The sequence below is a fragment of the Pleurodeles waltl genome, chromosome 4_2 (genome assembly GCF_031143425.1).
Source record: "Pleurodeles waltl isolate 20211129_DDA chromosome 4_2, aPleWal1.hap1.20221129, whole genome shotgun sequence".
Taxonomy (NCBI): domain Eukaryota; kingdom Metazoa; phylum Chordata; class Amphibia; order Caudata; family Salamandridae; genus Pleurodeles; species Pleurodeles waltl.
In genome coordinates, this window is record NC_090443.1 from 512,508,185 (window position 1) to 512,533,932 (window position 25,748).

Below are 25,748 nucleotides of genomic sequence, written 5' to 3' on the forward strand. Positions count from 1 at the left end.
CTCCATTCTCCCCATCTCCTAACCCTCTATATACCCTGACCTGTTTCCCTTGGTTCATTGTTAATTGACCATACAAAACACCCACATCATGGCCACTCTACTCCTCTCATCCTTTATATGGTCTACAATTGTTGAGGCCAGCACAGCGCACTTTCCCGCTGCCTAAAAACATGGCATTGATCTCTTCATAAATAAGCGTAATGTCTTGAGTGATTTGCACATCTTTGATACACCCGGGTGATGTATTCTTGTTGTATGTTGCTAATTTTTGAAAATTCAATAAAACAGTTATGAAAAAACAAATATCAACAATCACCAGAATCCTGCTATGGTGAACTCATGAAGGCAAATCTTTCTGTCTCCTCAATTACACACAAGTAACAGTAGTTTCTATTACTGGAATTCTCAAGCTTTACAGGCTTGAAGGCCTCCTCACATTTAGATTCACATGAAGACCGTCCTGTCCCCAAAATGAAATGGATGGGTGTGTCATCAAAGGCAGAGGCTATGTAAAGTGATCTAAGATCGCACCAAAATGAGCTGCAAAATAGGCTCACAGGTCAGTTTTATTAGGGCCGGTTTTGTGCATTTTCTCACAGTAATAGTGAAAGTCTAAATAAGAGAGGCATAAATCAAGTTTTCAGGAATCATTTAGTTTGAATCCTGAGACATGCAAGCATGTGCACCTAGAAAACGCCCAGAGTTGTAAATCAATTTTATACACCTCACCTTCATCCTCTGGTTAGTAAGATTCTTGTATATATTCTGTGGTCTAAGGCCTATCTGCCACAGGATGGGTCACTGCCGAAAGCCACATTGTAAAATATCAATGATAGAGGTTTAATATCAAAAGGCATATCTTAATTTACACCAAGTGCCTGTGCCATATGAGTATAGACACAATATACACAGATAGCATCACCAGAGGTAATAAAAAAACTTACCTAGGCTCCTGGGGACATTTGTGAATTTAGCTTGTATTATTTTCGTGTCGGATTCAGGGTTGTCTGTAATTGTGGCGTTTAAGAAAGCAATTCCAAATTCAATGTCATTAATACTTCCAATTATACTTCCTTTGGCAACCTGTGGTCCACCTGTTGAGTGAATGGCACATATTGAATCAGACAAATTCCACCTGCTTTTCGTAGCCATGATGATGAAGATTAGAGTCAACACCAATGCGTATCTCAAACTGTAATGATTCCAATTTCTTCCAGCCTAACCCACATTAAACATACTAACAGTAAACTCATCAATTAGTAAGACACTCCTGCATTCTCCAGCAGCGGAATTGTTCAGAAATGTCTCCGGCCTTGGAAGAAGATATAAAGCACTATTATCACACACTGCTCTAGAAAACCCAACATTCTGGCAACCCCAGTAACAACTCCAGTTATCTCTCATAAAAATATCACTACATCTAAGAGGAATTGCTGGAGTTTGAGTGGCAGGGATAACTATTTTACCTGCTGCCAAATTATAGTGTAATCTAATGCTTGTCAGGTTAATACTTTTGAACTGGATATTGTATTGTTGACTATGACCTCATTAAAATAATCTGAAAGATTATCGTTTAAATTATTACTTTTTGTCTAATCATCTCTGACATTATTACTTTTATGTTTATCTCTACAATGTTTTTGTTTGTCAGTGAACAGATTTAGAAATCATTGTATTATGTTGCCCTTTCATCATGCAAGGCATTGCAAGGGCAAAGCAACACAAAAGTCAGATTTACAAAGTAATGCAAAGCCACCTTAAGTGGCCCTGATGTGCTTGATAAATCTGCAGTAACGCAAGGCAGCACAAGTCGCTCCCTTGCATTATTCCACATCAAGGAGGCATCCCATTGGTGGACCATGGGTGTTCTCACTATCCACCCTTAGATTTTGGAGCATTCCCAGATTTACCATGAGTGGTAAGCCTAGGAATGCATCAGAATGATATGCCTTCCCAGGGGGGAAATAACAAGGATATATATGTTTTCCCCCCTCATTTTTCCTCTCTGTCTGTTGCATTCTGCAGCACACAGAGAAAAAGCCTTTAAGGATTGTTTTTATGCAGGAAGGTGTCCCTTCCAGCACAAACGCAATCTGGCCGACATCACAGGCACCCTTGCACCAAGGTGCAAGGGTGCCTGCATTGGCGCAAGGCAGTATACTGTGCACCAGTCCAAGCAGTGGACAGGAATGCAATATATAATGTTAAATATGGTGCATTCCTGCCCTCTCCCTTTCATGCAGCACAGCAGGGAATCTTGCTGCATTGCGGTGCATGAGAGTTTGATAAATCTGAGCCTATATGAGCAGATGTACTGAGTGTAGTATGCTAATTATACCATTGTTAAGGACTGGGAGGAGCCACGATTCAAGAAAGGTGAAGCCTTGATTAAGCCATGCTGACCCCAACAGCAGTAATAAATATCCTATTAATCTCTCTTCATGCACATGCCAAGCTGTTCTTGTATGTGAATTAGTTATAAGGAAAGGTATTTAAAAGAATCAGGCCCATAGTGTCAAGCATAGCCACAGCCAGACCCATCTCTCCTGCACTGTAGTGATAGGATTTAATCTTTGCTACAATAACTTTCGAGGCTCTTTCTTAAATGGCCATCTTTTGCTGCTCCAAGACATGAACTGCATATCAAACCTTTTGAGGACACATACTAAAGAGGAGATTGGCGTGGCACTTAGCAAATTGTGGCATTGTCTTGAATTGTGTCACTGAATAAATATTCTGACTATCCAACAAAACCACAGAACAATGTTTAGCCAACCCTTGTCCTTAGATGAAACAGTAGATGGTTGAGTTAAGGAAGTTAGAAATCCACCCCTTTTACTAAGAGCGCCAACATTTGTTGTTTCTTTCTCAACTGTGTGTTTAATTCTTTCACACCAATAAAAATTGGTGCTCAAAGAAGTATGGTTTTTCCTGGCAGTTGGTGGAAGCAAGTTTTTTAAAAGTTCTTTTTATTAAGCATTTTCAGTGTATACAATACAAAAGACCACAGATGAAACAATTGCCCTCCCTATTAACATTACTGCAGGTGCCATATCAAGTTGTATCCATATAGAGCCAGGATTGTGAAAAAGATAACATTCCATCCCGCAACAAAACATGCCCCACCTGAGCCTCTTCAGGCAGCGTCAACAGGCACACCGTCATAGGTACCCAGAAGACTTTGGAGGTGCAAAACACTCAGTAGCTCATCTGCATAGGTCTCCAGCTGGTCCCAGCTGGTCTCTACAGTATGCAATGTCCCGAAACCACTGTCTCAGTGTTGGGCATGTTTTTCCCCCAGTGAATAGCCACCCTCCTCTTGGCCAGTAATAGATGGGTAGCTGTCAACTTACAGTTGGCAGTCTGCAGTGGTTTAACATACCCCAGGAGACATGCCCGTGGGTCACTTACCTCAAACATGTGTGTGGGTCACAGAGTATAGGGCCATATGTACGAACACATTTTCCCATAGACACAGAATGGGCAAAACTGCTTGCTACATCTGACCCATAGATTCCAGAGTCACACCTGCTAGTGTCAACGTGACTTGTTCCCAATTATGATACATTTTGGTACAACCCCATGACAGATGCAGAATATCCGCACCCGATGTGCCACACCTCATACAATTATCATCAAGTCTATGCCCATATCTAAACAGTCGTGTAGGGGTGTAATACATATGCTGTAGAAATTTGAAATGGATAATTCTTAAATCACCATTGGCTGTGAGTTTCCCTGTTAAGGCGCAACAAAAGGTCCACTTTTTCTTACTGAATGGAGGATCTAGGATGGCGTTCCACTTGTCTAACAATGCAATAGTGTTCTTTAATCATCGAAATGCACTGCAGTGTAAAGATAAGTGATAAGACCAGTGCGAGTGGAGCTAGTGAGCAGAATCAGCTGGGGACAGCCTGCTGGAACAGTGGGTAGAGCTCATGTAAGGCTGTCCTTAGTCCCATATAGGTAAAGTGTAAGAGAGGTAAACATAGAGCTCATGGAAAGCAGCCCTTTGTCTTATATAGGTGAAGTGCAAGAGGGGTGAACAACAATGTCGTTGTGGGAGGTCAGAGAGCTGTACAAAGTGATTGTCAAGAAAAGTAACTCTCAAAGACTTAAGGCCCACCTTGGACAAAAAGGCAGGGCTCTAGGTTCCTGCGTAACAGGCAGGGTGGCAGGCCAGTGGAAGCACTGGGGTATACAGTGATTGTTTGCCTGCTTGTTTGCCAAGTGCGTTCCAGGCTCTTGAGGTGCAACAGATGGTATTAATGCTCACACAAGCCACATCTACCTGCATATGTGAAAGCAGCATATGTAGTGCTATGGGATGTGCATCATCATGCTCAATCGCCAAACGTGGAGTGTATCATGAGAGGTGTACCCAATAATGCGCATGCTGTGAGTGTGCACCCAGAAAGTATAGACAGATATCCAGAGCATTAAAACCTCCTTGGTCATAAGGGAGTATCAGCTGGCTCCAGGCGATCTTCTGCCTTTTACCTGCCCATGCAAGCGTTATCAGAATAGATCATAACGTTTTGAAGAAGGCCTGTGTAATGGGTATATTAATTAAGGAATTGGAGTAGCCTCACCATTTTCATCACTGCCACCCGGTCAGCCAGGGACAGAGAACTACATGATCATCTCTGTACTCGATCCTCAAGTCTGGCGACTGCCCTACCACAGTTATATCTGATCAGTAGTTCAGTGCCTCTTTGCACCCAGGTACCCAAGCAGGCAACAGGTTCTGAGCACCATTGCAAGGAGAACTCTGTAGTATACTGCTTGGTGCTTGTAGTAAGGGGCAGTAAATATGCTTTTCTCCAGTTAATGTTCAACCCGCACTGGTGCTCAAATAGCAGGTACTTGCGGATGAGTGAAGCGCAATGAGTCTCTGGTTCACGTACATATAGCACTGTGTTACCTGCGTATAATGATATACCTAACAGAGTATAAATCTTAAGGCTGCATGACGTTGCCTATCCATGCAGACCAATGGCTCTAGTACTATGGCAAAGAGAATCATGACAGGGGGCAGCTCTGCCACCTGCCCCTGTGCACCTTGATGGGATCAGAGGTTAGACTGTTAATGAGCACCCTAGCGACTGGATCCGTATACAGCAGCCGTATGCATCTGATAAAAGAGCAGGGGATCTCCATCCTCTGTTAAACAGTAAACATATATGTCCATATATGTCCAGGCGAGAGAATCGTACACCTTAGCAGCGCCTAACAGGATTGCAGTGGCCTTCACTGATGGGTCTAGATAGTGTAATATGGCAAAGATAGTTTGGAGATTCTGTGTAGTGGATCAGGTGGGGATAAATTACACTTGGTTAGGCAACACCATGTTAGTGAGGAGTAGCTGAAGCCTAGCTGATAATCATTTAGCTGAAATATTAGTATCATTGTTGATAAGGAACAGGATTTGCATTGTTCTGGTGGTTTATCGGGTTTCAACAGCATGATGAATGCTTCTCTGAGACTGAGGGCAACGTCTGTTCAGTGTAGGATTCCTCAAACATTCTCTGCAGATGGGAGGCTAGAAGGTCAGCGAGTTCATTTGTAAAACTCACCCAGTAAGGGGCTTTGCCATTGGGGGGGGGCATATATGGCCTCTTCGGTTTCTTCAACAGTAAAATGCTAGATAAGGTATTCCCTCAGGCACTTGGAGAGCAAGACTAAGACAATATCATCCTGATAACTGGCTATCTCAGCAGCAGCTGCTGTTTCTCAAAAATCATACAATGCTACATAGAAGGCAGAAAACTTAGCCAGAATGGTTGGCGGGTCAAAACACGGCATGCTGTCTGGCTTATCATCACAGACTATATGAGTGTGTGCCCAGGGGTCTTTGAGCTTGCTAGCCAAGGCCCACCCAGGCCTACCACCCTTGCCATATGCCCTTGCAATGTGTCTACATGTAAGATGACGTAGCTCCTGCTACACCAAGCCATTATAGGCTGCAACCTGTTCTTGGACAGATGCCAGAGTGCTATTCTTAGGGTGCATTTCATAGTCCTGCTCCAGATCGTGCAGGGTGGTATCTATCTTCCATAATTGAGCCCCGATGTCTTTCAGGATACCTGCCTGCACACCAGTACACACCCCTTTGATGAGGGCATTAAAGGCTTCCCATTAGATGCCCGCACTCTCAACAGTGTTGTTATTGATAAGAAAGTATTCCACAATAGATTTGGAAACACCCCCTTGGAATACCAGATCAAGCATAGCTGAAAGGGAGACAGTTGAGGACGAATTAGGAGCATTCTAGGCTTTTTTTCTGTTTTGCTTAATTTATATATTCTTTATTCATTCGAGCACGTCAATTTCACTTGGTCCTTGTTGGGATGAGCAATAATCTGAGTGAAACACACATCAGGAGAGGGTTTTATTTTATTAATTATAGGCATGGGTAATATGTCACGCGTACAAATGCTGCAATACTGCATCAAGAATTGCCTAAGCCATGTTTCATTTTAACATGTATTGTGTTCTCTAATTCACTGCTTAAATATTTTACCTGGAAATGGCCCTCTAAGCAGAAAATATAAAGTGTTGTTAGTGGATAACATGTATCACAATGTAGAGCTCTTCACATCAGGTGTCAGAAATTGTCTTTTATTGTCTTTCACTTTCAAAGAAATCATCACAGCCCTAGCCAGGCAACATTTTGAATATTTTGGTGGTTAAAGTAAAAGGGTTGTAAAGCAAACTGTAGGGGGTGTATGCAGCACACCTACCTCTAAATTAGGGGTGCACAGTGTAGAGTCTGGAGGGATGAATCTGCCCCAGATTTTCAAGATTACTGACAATAAATTAGTTACATAGTTCTATACAAATGTATTTTATATAGATACCCATAAAACCTGGCACATGTTCAGCCTGCTTTGGCTGTGCTGGCCACACATACTCTAAATGGTTAGGACTGTAGTCAGGTAGGACAGGGAGTGTTTTTGTGAAGGGACCTGTCAGAACTGGGCTTATCACATATTTCTGCTTAGCTCCCATTAATGGAACTGACAGCAGGCAAGGTTGGCAGGTCAAAGCACATCCTTAGCTTTTGTTAACTTTCTTCACTTCTGAATATGTTCAGCGTGGAAGGTGAAATTAAAGAAGACCTGCATTGCAAAACACTTTTTCAAACCAAACCTTTAATTTTGAAATTATTTGTGAACCTGCTCCTGTATGATCATCTACAAAGATTAGTGTGATGTGGTGGCTACTGATAATGCTGCATGAATCACTGTAATGTATGTATTTGTGAAAATGCATGTTTTCCTCATCAGCTCTCCTGGTTTTTTTTTTTTACGTGGACCTCGCTCTTTTTAACTCTCTCTCTCTCTTTCTCTCTCTCTCTAACAGCAAGCATATCTCAACTTTTTTAAGTTAGCTTTCTTAAAACACTCATCATCCCAAATTCATCTTTTTGATCACTAGATATCTATTCCATCTTTACTCCCAGGCTTCAGGGCCTTCTGTACCCTTAGTTCTTGGAACAGGATACAAGTGGTTAATGAGCAAACACTGATATCATGTGGGACATTATGCTAGCAAACGGACAAAGTGGAGCCTACTTGGACACTAGGAAACTGACACAGGTGCACCAACAACAACTAAGAGTTACCTACAAGGGGGCACCAAAACTGGCACACATCCAAAGAATTAACAACATTGACATTGGGCATTGATGTTGGTACAATGACAAAGGGTTACTGATGCTAGGTTACTGACTCAGGAGCACTGGCATGTGGGCACTGTAATGAGGATATTGATACAAGTAAATCAACACTGTTGCAAGGATGCTGGCACAAGAAACAATGAAACCTAAATACTGAACAATGGCACTGGAACACTGACATGAGGAATAAAAAACTAATGCTGGGACACTGGTATGAGCAAAAACAAATGATGAAAAAAGAACAGAGGATGGACGGAATGCTGAACAATGCAAACATTCACCCCGTGTCACAGATCTGGGTTTGATCCATCATGTTTTGCTCACCACGCCACCCGGGTTCGGACTAAGCTATATTCAAATCAGTCTTGACCCTGCTCCCTATGGGAATAGTCCAGCCCGAACTGCCAGGTCAGGTTCTCCGGGGACTGGAAAAAAGCACCCTGGGACCGGTTTTGGGGTATCATCAGCCAGCTTGAATCCAGTGGCACAGTGAACATGGGACCCAGGTCTGGGAATACCCTTCCCACTTAGGGTGACAAAAGAAAAAAAAAACAGATGATGGACAGAATGCTGAACAATACAAACATTCACCCCCAGTCACAGATCTGGGTTTAATCCATCGTTTTTTTGCTCACACTGCCATGGGCAGTTTCACTGGGGCACAAACACATGGACACCAGGATACAAGGATACTGAGTCTAAAATAGTAAAATATGGACATAATGACATTGACACAGGGACACTGACTGGAGTGTGACACTAGTGCACTGATATGTCGATACTGACAGGGGCATGCTGACCCAAGAGCACTGACATGGCGATACTGACATTGAGGCACTTACATGAAGATACATGAAGATACTGACACCAAGGCAAGGTCACTGGGACATGGACACTTGAACACTAGCACAGGGGCACCAACATTAAAGTAGGGATGTTAATATGGTCAGAGTGACTCTGGAATGGTCCCAAGGAGACTGACGTAGAAAGCCCACCACTTACATTAGGACAGTGACACAGTAGCACCAATAATGGCATGGGGGTTTTGAATGGTGAACAGTGACACTGAAACACTGACGGAGGGCACAAGCATTGATGCTGGTACAATGGTATGGTGGGCTGGTGACACTTGGAAACTGACACAGGGACTTTAGGATACTGACTCCAAGACAGTGACATTACACAGGATCGCTAACACAAGGGCCCTGACTGCGGGACACAACACTGGGTTACTGACCTGTAGTTATTGACGGGGGGTACACTGACACTAGGATACTGACACAAGTGCATTGATATGGAGACACTAACATAACATACGGAAACAGGCATTAAGATAGTACTGAAACACTAACATGGACATTGGGCACTGCAGTACTGCCAAGTGTTACAACAACATCAATACTAAATTGGTACACAGACAGTGCCCCTAGGCAAGATGACATGGAAACTACCATTGGTCCATTGCTATGGAGATGCTGACATTGGTACATAGATAACAACATGGAAGAACTTGCTTGGGGGCAGCAACACTGGGAGAGTGACAACAGCTACTGGTACTTGGATGGGCTATATGGCACAATAGGGGTGTTGACGGTGATCCTAGTAAACAGGCATGTAGAAATAAACAGAGGGGCACTGGGATTTATGCATTATTGCTGACAAGGTGACACTGACACTAGGTATACTGACGTCCACAAACACAAGCACTGAAATACTGACACAAAACCACCAGAACTAGGGCACTGATATAGGGATGATCCAACAAGTGTGCACTGAAGTAACACAACACAAGGGCACCAGGATGGAGGCACGTACATTCCGTCGCTGGCAATAGTGTGCTTATAGTGACACGGGAAAATGCAGAAAGAGCCACACAGATAGGGGGGCACAAACACTTTCACATGAATACTGATAGGCATGACATTGGCACATGCATAATCATACAGGCACACTGACATAAGAACACTGATATAGATTCATTGAAACAGGACCACAGGATATAAATAAAGACACTGCAAGACTAACAGACACTGGGAAGTCTGTTGCTGTCAGTGGGACACAGCCACGGATAAAAACGAAACCCTGACACACAAACAGTTACATTTATATGGTTACACTGATATTTTAATGGTGATATTGTGGCAATGACACAGACATTGAGATGGAGGTACTATGCAGGGACACTGATACAGGGACACTGAAACTGTCAAAGGAACAAATGTGGCCTTGAAGACAGTGATCCTGGGACAGTGTCAACACTGATATGGGGATAATGAAATATATTTGGACTAACCCTGACACTGGGAGACTGACACTACAAAACGAATATGCCTCCTGGAGGAGAAGGAGAAGAGGATCTTTTCTCTTTTTCCTAATTTTGAGTTGTCTTGATTATTTAAATTGCACCTCCTCCCACCCGTGCAACCAATTTAAAGGCACCATGCCGCTACCCACAGCTAGCGAGTGAAGATTACTGTAGACAAAATGTATTGACACAAGTCACGCAACACAAAGGATATTGGACGGAGTGCTGAAACTTTTCAAACACTCACCCCAAGTCATTGATCGGGGTTTAATCCATTGTTCTTTTGCTCACCATGCCACCCCAGTTTGGACCCAGCCATATGCAAATCAGTCTTGACCCTCATTCCCATGGGAACAGTGCAGCCCGAACTGCCAGGCCAGTTCCTTCCTGGACAGGAAACAAGCATCCTCGGACCAGGTACTTACTCACTGTCAGTGGCTTGGAGTCCAAGCAAGTGCTTAAGCATTATAAAGAAGGGCACGAGCCCACCAATGGCAAGACTGAATGCTGGGATTGCCAAATACCAAAGCTGCCTAACTTTTATTCCACCTCATTCCACCAATGCCGTGGCATTCCGTACCTTTTTTCTAATTATTGCAGGTTCTTTTTCATCACTGCTTTCCCCCTTTATTAATGCTTTCTTTTTCTCCATTTTCTGTTTTTCTTTCTTTTAGAGACATGAGTGCCGGTGCCCGTCACATGAAACCACCTGAATAAATTAAGGATTAGGACCCAAGGCTCTGTGATAATGGCTGTGCAGTTGCCTGGCTAGAGCTTTCTGCAACTGACTAGTGGAAGTGGGCCTATCTCCATACTCACTCCCTGTGCAGTGCACATTTTCCCAACATTCTATGTCTACCTTGTCTACCTACCTGTCTCTCTGACCATAGGGCACTCTCTTGCAGAAGCCAGGGACAGTCAGTGCTGTGCTAACTGACAGAGGACTATGCACTATCTATGCTCTGATAATTATGTGTTGATGCGTTTAGAACTGCCCCTAAAGCCCATTCACTTAGTATCAATGGTTACTAGTAAAAAGTGCCTTCAAATACAGCATTTGCCATACATTTCATCAAAGGTGCCTTGATGGAGAACATGCAATCCCTTGTGCAATTTGCTTTATGTTCTATTCAGTTTCCATTAATTTCTGTTAATTCTACTGGCTGGCAATTTTTTCAAAACACTATCTGACACACATTTTCTGAACAATTTTCTATCTTTCTGTCTCACTGTGCTTTAAAAGGGATCCCTACCTCCTAATTATCACAAATTATTGCAAACATAGAACAATATTAACACATTACAAATATTCAAAAATATTTTACATTATTTAACATCTCACCATATAGTGCCATTTTTTTTAAATATACTATTGGGGGAATGGCGTCCCACACTTCTATCCAACCCATTTTATGCTGTAGTTGCTATTTAGGGGAATCAATCAAAACATACTACCTACCTATGGTTTCAGTGAATGGATTTCCTCAGCTACTCTGCAACATACCAATATTAAAAGTCTATAACCACTGGCTACAAATCTAAATAGCCTGCGTATCCAGAGCTCTTGCTATAGCAACTTTAGTAATTCACACCAACCCCATAAAATTAATGTAAGTGCTAACAGATGATCTTCTTCGCATTGTGTTCCAGTCAAAAATAGCTCATTCACCCCAAGCCGGGCTGCATAGGAATGTTTGAATTATTTTCATAGAAGAGCCCCTCCTGAATTTTGTATATAGTTACCTGGACAGGCCCTCATGTTACATTTGGAGAGCTGGCTGAAGTCCCCGGGGCAAGCACGGCCACTATTGGAGGGTACTGGGTTGTCACATTGGCGGGTCCGAGTCTGCTCTCCTCCTCCGCAAGGTGCAGAACATTCACTCCAAGCCTGCCATTGTCCCCAGCTTCCATCCACTGTGGAAAACACAGAAAATAGGGCATGGTTGTTGCCTTTCCTCACCAACTGGACACAATGAAAGTGTTGTTTCAAGGCCATACATTTAACAAATACATTTGATGAGATTCAGCTCATTTTGGAAGTCAGTTAACAGTTTTGAGGCGTTTTTAGTGTTACATTGATACCTCTCTTCTTGCTACCACTTTCTGTTTCAGATCAGACATCATGAAAGCAACAGCATAGGTCACTGAGTGCAATATTTATCCTACACAAAGGCCACTAGAAGTGGCTGTACTCCTGTGCCATTGATGCCCATATTGTACCATGTTTAACCAAAGCATTGAACCTTGAACCTATTTGGAAATTGTTGCTGAGATAACCTAGGCACAGGCTGCATTACCTTCCACTGGCAATGGAACATAATGCAACTTCTGTGAAACACAGATTGACAGCCCCAGATACTATTGGTAATCTTCATCTCCTAGTCTTGACTGACAGTGTAATGACATCTCTCGGAACACTGTGGATGTGTTACTTTGGTATGAAAACTTTATCATTTGGTGAGAGCATGTCCAATGGAGGTGCACCTTTTAATCATGGGAATTTTGCCCACTCAGTCTGCTGTGTCTCTACAGCCACACTTCTTTCTAATGCTTACTCCCTTGAAATCAAATCTTAGAAAAGCTTTTTACAGACTAAATGTGATCAACCACTGCCCAGTGACAGTTCAACCTTCACTGAGAGAAGCATGGAACACTTCATAAATTAACAAAATTCTGCTGACATCAAACCTCTTTCAAGATGACTTTAACTTTCACTGGGGTGACTCTAATAAAACAGCTGTAAATCTGTATGCTTCTTTCTAATGGGACAGCAAGTTTACTAAACACGTGGTAAGCATAGGCACTAAAGGCTTCACCTCGATCATCTTAGCAAAAACATTTTCTCACAATAGAAGTTACATTCCCTACTGATTGTTCAGATCAACTTCAGATACTCCTCATTATTTACATTTGGCCAAACATCTGGGTGCACTAAAAAGTAATGAAACAACTTGTTTTCAGGAGACAAAATATTTCATTATTAATTATTAATATTATAACATTAACAACTTGGCACTGAGAGCTTCCATCAATATTCAACCAGCATTGTAAGTTATTCCAGAATTACTTTAGTTGTTGGTGGTGTTTCTGCCTGTGACAACCAGTGAGCCTTCTCATGTAAGATCGACTCTTTGGATATTTGCAGTTATGCATAAGACCTCCAACATTCTGCGTCTCAATGCCATGATACCCTCCTTAAACTTTGGGCAGTAGTGAAAATTATTTGAAACTTGGCCCACTATTACTGGTTCTGTTACTTGAGCAGTGTTCCTTATGCACATTTCTGGGATGGGGCACTCTGGTCAGAGCCTTTGTTTAGGAGTGGGAAACACTACCCCAGCACTTGATGGAGGTCTGGCAACATGGTGCTCACGGGAGGCAATAAGCAAAGAATATTTTGGTGTAAAGGAAGAACATCTCTGCCTTTTCCTCCTTTTTCCTCATGGGCCTTCAGCCACCATAGGCTTGTAATGCAAGGATGCATTTCTAGGGTTTAGGGAAAAATATGCAAAGGGAGGCTCAGGAAAGGATTGTTACGGCATGTGTGATCTGTTGGAAAATATATGAGTTCCACATAGACCTAGTCACAAGTCTATCCTGGGCCCTACAATGAAAAAGGAACAGCCTGTGACTATCCATTGATTGCCAACTGATGTTTTACTATCACTAGTGATAACTCATGACCCAGAGCAGGGTTTTCAATTGCACATCTACCAGAGGAGGGAGAGGGTGTATATGTCAAATGTCTGAAACCACAATGAGTTTCATGTATACAAAATGTGCAATGCCTAGTGGACAAATGCACGCTTTAAGACTAAAAACAATACCTACGATTAAATAATGTGGGAACACTTGGTTTTCAGGTATTTGGGCTCATGACAAACACATTGTGGAAATTATTCTATTTACACAGACCTTTAGGTAACATATTATTTATAAGTTGTAAATTCTATATCTTTTTTGTCATAAAAGCATAAGGCTTTGATATGTCTTAAAATCACCCCTTCCAACTATACATTTGTGCTGTAAATAATTTTGAATTAAATATTCGAATGGTATCTGATGGAGTGATTGTTGGACCAGTGGGTGTGCAATAAGAACCAGCGCCTTCAATGGTTTTCTTGTCCTCACATAAAAGTGATCAAAACGTGATTTATGTTTTTAATATCCTACCTCAGGAAAGTCACCCAAAGACTAAGATTTAATGTTTTCAGACTGAGGGGACAGTGTGTGACTTGGACTTGATTTAAGGACCGCACTGGCTTTGCCAAACGTGAATAGAAAGAACAACTGTGAAGAAACCAGTTCACATACTTGACTCAGACCTTCTAAAAAATAACTACAGCACTACAAAACAGGAGACTTTTTGAGTTATTTAATCATGTGGTTAAAGTTAAATTGCCACAGTCTATGCTATTAATATTGTAATTCTAATAGGATTCATATAGCATTTACTACCCCTGACGAGGCATTGAAGCACTTTATGTCAAGAAGCAGTCTCATCCAGAACCCAATTTTAGTGGTTATTGTTGGTTATTGTGATTAGTCAAGTGCTTTCAAGAAGAAAAAAAAACATACATTTACTCCAGTTACTTTGTGATATATTAACACCAAGTAGGTGTTATTATTAGGGGGAGCTATGTGGTTTCAGGTGAATGGTGGTGAGACTGATAGGGGTTAGATAAATGTAAGTTTACAGGAATAGGATTTTAAAGAGGAGAGGTTGTGATTTCTTGAATAAGGTGTCAGCCAATAGCAGAACTACAATAGGTAGGACTACGGCAGACAGATGTGTGACTGAGAGGAGGCTATACTCTGAAATAAAAGGTATGCAGAGGGTGGAAAGAAAGAAGAGGGTCACTCTCAAGATAGAAAGTACGTTTTTATGCAGGGTTTTTAGAGTATCATGGGAGACGGCTTACAGGGACAGCCAACAACTGGAGAATGTAAGCTGTAGAAAGAAATGAAACGTTATGCATAATGCTTCATAGCTGGGGCAGACAGCTTAAACGCTTAGACGGAGGAAGCCCCGCCAACAGGCTGGCGGTGCTTCTGGGGCAATTCTCACCGCAGCGGTAAAGCCGCGGTCAGAAAAGGGGAACCGGCGGTTTCCCGCCGGTTTTCCCCTGCCCCAGGGAATACTCCAGGGCGGCGCTGGAAGCAGCGCCGCCATGGGGATTCCGACCCCCTTCCCGCCAGCCTGTTCCTGGCGGTTTACTCCGCCAGGAAGAGGCTGGCGGGAACGGGTGTCGTGGGGCCCCTGGGGGCCCCATTCTGATTTTCAGTGTCTGCAAATCAGACACTGAAAATTGCGACGGGTGCCACTGCACCCGTCGCACACCAGCAACTCCGCCGGCTCCATTCGGAGCCGGCTTCATCGTTGCTGGGGCTTTCCCGCTGGGCGGGCGGGCGGCCTTTTGGCGGTCGCCCGCCCTCCCAGCTGGAAAGTCAGAATGACCGCCGCGGTCATTTGACCGCGGTTCGGTCTCTGCCCGGCGGGCGGTGCCCGCCGCCCACCGGGGTCGGAATGACCCCCTAAGTGTGTACACATCATTTAAACATTACGAGTCCTAGCCTGCTGTGCACCAAGCCTAGGACCTAGGATTTTAAACATAATCTAGAGTACCCCCACCTTGGTATGTGCTCTGTATGCTGCACAAGGGGAGCAAGTACAGAACAAAGGCCTAATTTAAAGAATTCCCTCGCTATTCCTTAAATTCAAGTTTTTTTCACTCACTAAAAAATAGTCATGTGGCACTGGCTGAGTGTCTTGGTAATGCACAGTCAGTTTTATACCCTGTTTTGTCACTTAATCGCATCCAAGTGTATGTTGTGCATGTTTGTTTGTGACTATTGTAGTATTTGCATAGTTTTTATAAGCGAATCAGAGTGATGAAGGCATGCAGGTTCTATTTTGAACATCCCAAGGCTGTTCCTATGCACAAGTTGGGGGAGATGTTATTGCCCCAGACAGTGGAAGTGTATCAGGATGCAGGAGGGAGGATGCCTAGACAGTGAAGTGATGACAAAGGAGACTAAAGAATTTCAATTAGGTTCTTCCTATGGCACTGCCACTTGATGAATGGAGGAGATAAAGAGGGTCTGCAGTCTGCTGTTCTGAATGAGAAGGGCCTTTTCGGTAAAACCACCCTTTTGTCTCCTTCCTGAACACTGTCTTATAGCTGTGCATAGCTATAGCCACAGAAGAAAAGACGCACATTGGCCACAATAAGCTTACCAGGACACAGTTCAACATTGCACCTCTGTATCTGGGTGTCCGCACCCGTGCATGCTCTGCCACCACTGGCTGGGCGAGGGTTGTCACAAGTACGGTATCGCCTCATCTGTCCACCATTGCAGGTTCGGCTGCAAGAACCCCAGGCAATCCAAGGGCCCCAGTTACCATGAACTGCAAATGATTGAGAAAAAGTTTTCAGAACTCTAACTGTTATTGAGAAGCACACAAGTATTAATGAGATGGGGAATAAAATCTGTATGAAAAATGTAGTTAAAAATATATGGATCTCATTATGAATTTGTAAGCATTTTTACTCCTCGTCCAGTCACATTTTTTAGACATTGCATAAGCTGATACTCATGTTTTTCCCCTCACTGCATCCTTTACGTTCACCAAAGCCACTGTAACCACAATGATTAGAGAAACATCAACCTTTCCAACTCTTTAGACTTTAGTCAATACTGAGACCTAGGTCTGTCTATCACACAAGTGGCTTTAGGTTATATGGTCCTAATTTAAGAAACAAGAATAAGGCTAGTGAATGGCATTTAAAAGTAAAATGTGAGCACAAATATTCAAATACGTGCATTGTGAATTTTCTATACGTGCTTACAGGCATACTAAAATTGGCCCTGTTGCAAAGTGTTGCAATCTCTGTTTCTACTTCTCTTCTTCCATCTACTAGCCCGTTCTACATCATTTGGAGATGCATTTGCGAACTCCTCCAAAACATTCTCACCAAGGCCCCTTGTGAGAAAACAGGACTGATTGCAGAGGCCCCCTAACTTTTTGTCCACATTTTTCACTTTTTGCTGGCGTTTTCCTGCCTCTGATGGTGCCCAGGGTACTGCTAACCAATCCCAGGGCTTGTGCTCTGTATAATAAGTATGCACATTAGGCTAATTATAATTGGCTGTGTCAACCTACCTATAAGTCCCTAGTATATGGTAGGGCATGTAGGTTTAGGGACCCCAGCATAGATAGTACACATATGATATGCATTGCTGAGGTACCTGGGGTCATTTTAAAGGCAGGCTTGCCTTGCTGGATGGTTTTACATTAAAGTTATATGCAAATTAGACTTTGGAATTAAAAATACTTCTAAAGTCTTAAACTACCTTATTTTTACATATACGTCACCCCTAAGGTGTGCCCTATGTGCCCCTGGGTTGGGTGCCATGTAACTATAAGCAGGGACCTTATGAAAATGGTTTTATAAGCCCTGGTGAGGTAAAACAGCCAAATTAGTTTTCCTTCATTGTAGTGAATGGCCTCCATAGGCTAGAATGGGGAGACTTTATTTTAATTTATAAAGTCCCCTTAAGTGTCAGATACCTCAAGTTTGTTATCAAATTAATTGTTATAATAAATCCAACAACTTACAATTGTTGGATTTGATCTAACTTGTTCAGGTAAAGATTTTTAAACTCTACCTAAAAAGTTGCCAACTTCAGCCCTGTAGTGCTCTGCTCTGATAGGCCAGCCTCTGGCAGCTTGGCCAGGCGGCCTGATGAGGTGTGAAGTAGCCTGGGCTGAACACAAAGAGATGTGCCTATGGGAGGAGAACTTCCCTCAGCAGATGAAGAAGCAGGAAGGGCTGCCAAACTGGTCTTCAAAGGCAGGGAAGGGCATCTGGAGTAGCCCAGCATCTCCCTCACATCCTGCAATCCCAGAAAATTAGGTGCCCTCTTGATGAGATTAGGAGAGGGCAGGCAAGGGTGTGTTTAAGATTTTTAGCCACACAGTGGGTGGGCTCACCCAGATGTAACCTTCAAAAATCAGTTTCAGCCATGATGGATTTTTGAGGAATGTTGCTCCCTGGGGTTGATTTTTGCCACGCTTCCTAGGAAGTGGTCATCACAGGGGGAAGGACCCTGCACCTTATTGGAGAACCAGGACTCCCCTGTTTTTCACCCAGGATCAAGGATAAAACTGGCAGACCTGCACCCATACCTCAGATCCCTACCAGATTCAAAAAGGAAGAACTACAGGAGAAGAAGGACTGCCCTGCTGGACCCCTGACCTGCACCTGGACACTGCACTCTGGAAGACTGCACCAGCTGCATACTTGGGCTCCACCACAAGAAGGACTTTGCCTGGCTTCAACTGGTTCAAGGAGGGACTCTCTGTTTGCCACAGGTGAAAAATTGCTAACCAGAGTCCCCTGCACAAACTACTGAAGAAACTGACCAGCTGGCCACTGGCCAGTGGCCAAATTGGAGTTTGCGCCAGGTGCATTCTGGGAGTTGTAGTCCGCACCCCCCAAGGAGCATCTCAGAGCTTCTGGAACCTTGGGGTGAGCTGTGGACCTCAAAAGAACATATGGAAGAAGATCCAGAAGTTTGGGGAACTTTCGGAAAAAAGCTCTATAAAGGGACCAACCCGCCACAGCAACTCTAGCCGGCTTGCCTCAACCGTGACCCGGCCTGACTTGCAGGTTCGTCTAGGTGAAGAAAACCTCCGACTAAGTGACTAAGGGGGTCATTCTGACCCCGGAGGGAGGCGGATGCCGCCCGCCTGGCGGGAACGGCCATTTGGCCGCACCGCGGTCAAAAGACCGCTGGTGCCATTCCGACCTTCCCGCCTGCCGGCGGGCACTAACATTGCCAGCGGGAAGGGGGCCTGCAACACTGAAGCCGGCTCCGAATGGAGCCGGCGGTGTTGCAGGTGTGCGACGGGTGCAGTTGCACCCGTCGCGCTTTTCACTGTCTGCTAGGCAGACAGTGAAAAGCAGGCTGGGGCCCTGTTAGGGGGCCCCTAGACGCCCGTTACCGCCAGCTTCTTCCTGGCGGTGTAAACCGCTGCGCCGCCATGGAGGATTTGCCCAGCCGGGGGAAATCCGGCGGGAAACCGCCGGACCAGGTTTTCTGACCGCGGCTTTACCGCTGCGGTCAGAATGGGCAGGGAAGCACCGCCAGCCTGTTGGCGGTGCTTCCGTCATTTTAGCCCTGGCGGTCTCGGACCGCCAGGGTTAGAATGACCCCCTAAGTCTGAACGTAGAAAGTTGACTGGGACCTCCAAAGCAGTGTATCCGAAGAGGGCTCCAGGGACGTCGGATCAAGAAACAGATTTGCCCCGGTTGAAGGATTTTCACCTTGAAAAAACGACTAAGTCCGAAGGTAAAAATCTCGACCGAGGGCTCCTGCGAAGAGTTCCAGGAGGTCGGATTGGACTGGCGTCTTGGTCCTGATGAAGAAAATCTTCAAGAAATTGACTAAGGGGGTTATTACAACTTTGGAGGAGGTGTTAATCCATCCCAAAAGTGACGGTAAAGTGACGGATATACCACCAGCCGTATTACGAGTCCATTATATCCTATGGAACTCGTAATACGGCTGGTGGTATATCCGTCACTTTTGGGACGGATTAACACCTCCTCCAAAATTGTAAAAATCCCCTAAATCCGAAGGTAAACTTTTGACCGAGGCGTCCCGCGGGTTGTAGCCGAGCAGGGCTCCATCACGGTCGGCCTTAATCTTTGACTTTGGACCCGGTCGAGGTGCGACCAGATGACCAGATTGGTGCTATTCATTTCTATGCGCTAAAAAGCATTCATTCTTTAAAATCTCATATGTCCGATTGCCCTTATCCGATTTTAATCTTTTTGGTGTCATTTTAAAGATAAAAATATAATCTATTGTTATAAATTGGTGTTGGATTTTTATTGTGTTTTTTGTTTTACTTATTTATTGTTTTGTGATTTTTAAATGCTTTACACATATGTCTCCTAAGTTAAGCCTTGTCGCTTGTTGCCAAGGTACCAAGGGCTGAGCTGGGTTTAATTTATTGAGACCTAACTGGACCTAAGTAGAGATTAGTGGCCTATTGCTAAGTGTAGGTACTTACCTGCCCTTACCAATAATCCATTTTCCAACATCCCTGTTAAGCAGTTCTTTGTGAGCTTTTAGTTTTTTATCACTACTAGGCATTACATGGTTGACCCCAACATTAGTCACTTACCTGGACATGGATCACTATTGCAAAAGTCCATTTGCACATCATTGCCTTCACATTTGTGTCCTCCATATTGTGGAGCAGGATCAGAGCATTCTCGTCTCCTCTGCCGTGCACCTCCTCCACAAGATACACTGCAAGCACTCCAGCTGTTCCACGTTGCCCATTTCCCATCCACTTGTGAAAGTAAAAACAAACAATGCAGTTAGATCGCCCATTCAAACCAGTGAGACTGAGTAGCTTGACATGAAACCCTAAATCCCTAAATCAAGGAATCAGACACATCACCAGTGAACCCTATTGATGGTTTCTATACTGAGGATAAGTTGCAATAATCACAGGGGGCAGGGGAAGAACATGAAATAATGTGTATACTGAATTCCAGCCAATACCTTACAACATATTGCTTCAATTATAGTGTCTGTACATTTTCTTTGTCTCCTTTAATTTTTTTCTGTTAAGCTATGTCACATTAATGGTTTAACTGGCTATTATGCCAGTGAAATTCATGATACCACACTGATAGCTATGCAGGTTTAAAATAATTAAATGGTGACTCTTGTCAAATGGCAGCTATTCAGCAGATACATCTTAATTTATTTTAGAACTTCAGAGACCTCTATTCTATTAGATTTCCAAAACGCATGGCTACCTAAAGTACACAACATCGGCCGCAAAGTACTGTGCACAACAAAACTAACTAAAAAGAAAGGTCTTAAAGCATTTTCTAAAACTCAATTACAACTCGTTCTTTCTTAGCTCCACCAGAAAAACATTTCAGAACTTGGGAGTTAAGAAGGCAAATGAGTGTCCCCTGCACCTTGCCTTCTTGATACTGGCGGACGCAAGCAACCTTTGATCAGTGGAGTGCAATGTTCTCCAAGGGCTGTAGAGACTAAACACTCATTTATCAGCTGTGGACCCTTCTTATACTTTGCCTGATCAGCTAGACAGGGGTTTTTACATTGAATTCTCTTATGCACTGGGAGTCAATGCTGCGGCACGCAGGCCGATGTAACCAACTGATGCTTAGGAATTTTTAGCAGAATCTGAGCTGCCATATCTTAAATCACTTGAAGCTTTTTCACCACAGATTTGGAACTCCCCAGATACAGGAAGTTTCCGTAACCAAAATGTGATATTACCAACCCCTGCACTACAAATCTCTGTGAGGATTCCGGCAGCCATTTTAGCAGTTTTGTCAGTATCCTAAGTAGACCAAAGCAGCTTGATGCCAATATCCTGACCTGGAACTCCAATGAAAGTTTGTTGTCAATCCAAAATCCTTACCTCTTAAACTCTGATTTAGGAGCGGCTGGGCGCCAAGATTATCAGGCCAACCCAATGCCAACTGGCGACGAGGGTTATTGCCAACCACCAGCAATTCTGTTGTTTCCCTATTTAATGTTAGGCTTGTAGCAGACATCTAGTCTGTTACTTGTTTTTAACAGGCACTACACTGGTTACAGACTTTCCTTGATGAGGGGTAAGGGAGATGATAATCTGTGTGTCGTCTGCGTAAGACACAAGTAAAAGGGCATGAGCTCAAACAAGCTCCCCCAGAGATAGAACGTATATAAAGTGGGACTTAATGAAGACCCTTGAGGAACTGCAAATTTTAAGGAGTGAGTTACTGACAGCAGGGACTCTTCACAAGCTTGGAAACTTCTGTTTCTGAGACATTTGAGCACCACTGGATATTCCAGTCTCCTCTAATCTTTGAACCAAAACAGGATATGTCAAGGGATGTGTTCAAATCTAGTAAGATCAGTGCCACTGAACCACTGTGATCCAGAATTTATCTTAATTCTTCAGTGGCTGCTAGCAAAGTGATTTCTGTACTGCGTCCAGGTCTAAATCCTGTTTTAGATGGATGCAAGATGCCACACGTCTCAAGAAATGAGGAAAAATGATTATTCACAAAGAAGGGAAATAGGCCTACAATTCCTTACTCGTTATGGATTGGCAGAGGTTTTTTTTTAACATGGGTCTCACAATAGCATGCTTTCATGCTTTTGGGGCACTCACACACTCCAAAGAATAGTTAAATATGTCTCTCAAAATAGACAGGATTGTATTTCCCCCTTTCATCATTATATCATGGGGAGCTGGTCCCTGCGGTGACCCTGATTTGACTGATTTAAGATCTCTTCCCTGGCATCCTTATTAATTTCTGGGAGGGCTGTCAATTTTCCTTAACCACACTATTTATTTAAGGCATATGGGGGAGCTTGATAATTCTACAGTCCACAAGTATTCTATCAACATTTTCTAGGAGATAGTTGACAAACATATTACAGCGAGCCTCAGAAGGAGGGGGGGGTAGACTGACTCCTGCCCAGCTTCATCAAATAGTTCACCAGCTTGAATAGCTCTTTAGGCAAGTTTGGCCCATTGTTTATTTTAGAGCTAAAATAAGTAACCCTATCTTATATAATTGCCCAATGATATCTTTTAACTGCTTTCTTGTAATGTTGCTTGCTGACTTCATCATAGTTTTTTCTCCATATGCATTCCAGCTTTTTATATTCATTTTTTTGTTCCACTAGCTTCGATGAGAACCAAGGGGCATGACCCCAGGGACGTCTAGCCTTCTGTAGCCTCAGAGGTACAAGGTTGTTCAGGGCATTTAGCTGCCAGCCCTCAAACCTAGTGTACCTTTCAATAATATCCCCTTCTATTTTGGAGAAAGAATTTACAAGCACCCTTTCCCAAGATACTGAATACATTTTTGACCAGCAATGACTTAACCTAAGTTGTTGGGACATATTGGCACTACTCCCTGTTCTACACACAAGAAAGGGCACAATTTTATGATCTGACCAATATATAGGAATAGGATAACTAGTGACTATTTCAGATATGTTTGTGAAAATGGGGTCAAGTAAGTAAAATTCACCTTCAACTGTCTGTGTTCTGCCACAATATCAGGGAGAGCCTGAATAAACTGGTTAGCTGAGCCGGATGGGCGGTATACTAATATGCTTGAATTCATAAAGGTAGCAGAGAGGGCGGTTGAAGAAAGCAAACTTTCACTCCCTAGGATACAGATGGGGCCGCATTTCCATGGCATCTCATTGCTACAGATTATGGCTACCCCCCCCCAAACCCATTTTCTGCTCATGGTCACATCTAGCATTTGCGTAACTCAGAAGTAGGGTCTTCTCAGCAGCAGGCATATCATTCTCTCTGAGTCTTGTCTCTCTAAGAAACAACACCTCTGGCTTTCTTATCTTCCAGAAATGTGAACAGGAACAACTCAGAGCTGTATCTAGGAAGGGATTTGCAATCAAGCAGATACATCTGCCGTTTTTTGCAATTTACGTTTCTTCTCTTTAACCTGGGCCCGCAATCAAGCAGTTTCAGATTCCCCACATCGAGATTACACTCCCCATATGTAAGATGAACATTACTCAGGTATATGGTAGCAGGTCCTGCCAACAGGCTTTTTAAGTTGTCGCAACTCTTATCTATAGAAACATACTCGTTTTCTCAAAGTACGGCCATGGGTCCTGGCCCCTGACCCAGGGCGGACGTGGATGAGCGCATACCGGCTTCCCTTCAGCGCCCCTTTGGCACGCAAGCCATGCACCAGTGGCATGCTCTTTGTGTTCCTGTGCCCCAATGATCATTAAATAACCCAGCGAGACTTGACAACTAGAGGGCTAACCAAAATGGCCACTCCAGTGTCTACAACAGGACATTGGCACTCTACACAGCGAAGATCCCCGCCCTGGGTAAAAAAACAGCCTTTAACTCTTACCCCCACCTGGTACATAAAACAGATTTTAAAATGATAAAAAAAACACTCATGTGACAAAGTACAATATTTCTAGCAGCAAAGTAACTATCTGATAGCGTTTTGTGCAAAAAAGCAGTGCGAACCTGAAGAAGGCTGAATCCTGGCACAGATATGAAAGGTGAAGATACCAAGAAGAAGATTGGGTTAACTAGAGATGAAAAGTGGGGTACTTTTTCTCTTTGCAAGGGGTTGACACCGCTATGCGGCAAAGTTTCTACCTTTCATTTCTATCTTCTGCTGAACATTCTCTATTATTAGGCACCTTTTATTAGACTTACTGAGCTCCTCTAATAAAAACTGAAAACCATGTCTGAATTACCTTGTGGATGGTAAACTGGTTTGTCATTTTAGTGCTCTATCAGAACTGCCAGCATTATTTCTGGGACCTTGTGGAAGAGCAAGGACTCAGACTATCCAGCCTCTGGTGTGGCTGGTCCTGCAGGGTATGATGAAGTGTTACTGATCTCAGAAACAAATACACTGCATTGGTGTCAGTGAACTGCTGTTTTTTTAAGTCATCAGTAAATCAAATGAACTGTATGAAGTGTAAAACATTTATTTCTATCACCAGAGTGGAAAGGACATAAAGACAACTGATTGTTTGCAACAAATTTTGCCATTATAACGCTTTTTGTGCAAAAAAAAGTTCAAACTAACAATTGTTTGCTGAGGTTTTTTCCCAAAAAGCACCTGCATGTGATTTTTTTCTTTTAATGTAAACTATGTGACATTTTATTGAGCAGTATAAATCCCCTTATATACTAAAATTACAAATTTGTAGAGGACTATGAAGAGGTGGGAATGCATGAGGATAACTGAAAAACAATTTATGTGTCAATATTAATAACTTTATCAAGTGGCTAAAATTAAAGAATGGCGACTATAAGCCTATTGCGGTCTCATTCTTGGTCGTTGTGATAATGCTAATGATAAGAGCTTTTGCAGTATATAAAGGAAGATATGCAAGGCTCTTGTGAATGTTCTGTTGTCGCAGTTTAGCAGTTGTAGTTGTGTTTGAATTCAAGATTCAAGCAATATGTTGGATTTCAAGAGCATACCAAGGTTTGATGTTTTATGCTACATAAATTAGCTTAAACTGGTATTGTGATGGTCCTCATCAATCTATCTAAAAGAACAAGAGATGTTTAAATGTATATAAGCAAAGAACACATGCATCCTTACCCGGACAAAGCCTTTGATTACACATTTGCATTTGTGTATCAGGTCCATCACAGGGTGAACCGTCAAATGATGGTGGGGGGTTATTGCATAGCCTCAGTCTGGTTTGGGTACCTTTGCCACAGGTCTGACTACAGCTTCCCCATGGCATCCATGTTGACCAGATGCCGTTCACTGGAAAACCAGAAAAGGAATAGTTTTGATCTTACATGCTCATAAAGTCTGCCTTCACACACAGTACATTTTTAAATAGTTGTTCCATATTTCTGACAAAGAAATTTACAATTCACACTTATGAAAAATAGATTTACTTCCCCTTGCTTCTGCTGAGGATCTCATCTGTATATTCTATACTACTCGGCCCAGTCAATGAGCTTTGGTTTCTAACATACCCATGCAGAGAAAAATAGCACAAGAAAAGTGTTTCAGAGTGAAAGGCCTTTCATACCTAATAGCCAAACAAAATCTCACCTGTGGAGTTTTACTAAAAGATTCATTTCACTCTTTGTTTACCATGTTGTGTGATTCTGGGACTTGCTTAAGAGTAGTTTCCAGGGTGTAAATTTACAAACTTGCTGACTTCCAGAAT

General features: G+C 43.1%; 1 protein-coding gene across 1 annotated transcript in view; it reads right to left on the bottom strand.

The window, feature by feature from the left end:
- The window catches only part of HMCN1 (hemicentin 1), a 1,093,576-nt gene that overhangs the window by 72,799 nt on the left and 995,029 nt on the right, over positions 1–25,748 (bottom strand). Inside the window, exons 90-94 of the mRNA XM_069232006.1 lie at positions 25,163–25,333; positions 20,185–20,355; positions 16,225–16,395; positions 11,730–11,900; positions 945–1,094 (exon numbers count right to left, since the gene is read on the bottom strand). Of these exons, the coding sequence (XP_069088107.1) occupies positions 945–1,094; positions 11,730–11,900; positions 16,225–16,395; positions 20,185–20,355; positions 25,163–25,333 (834 nt within the window). The remainder of the gene's footprint in view (positions 1–944; positions 1,095–11,729; positions 11,901–16,224; positions 16,396–20,184; positions 20,356–25,162; positions 25,334–25,748) is intronic.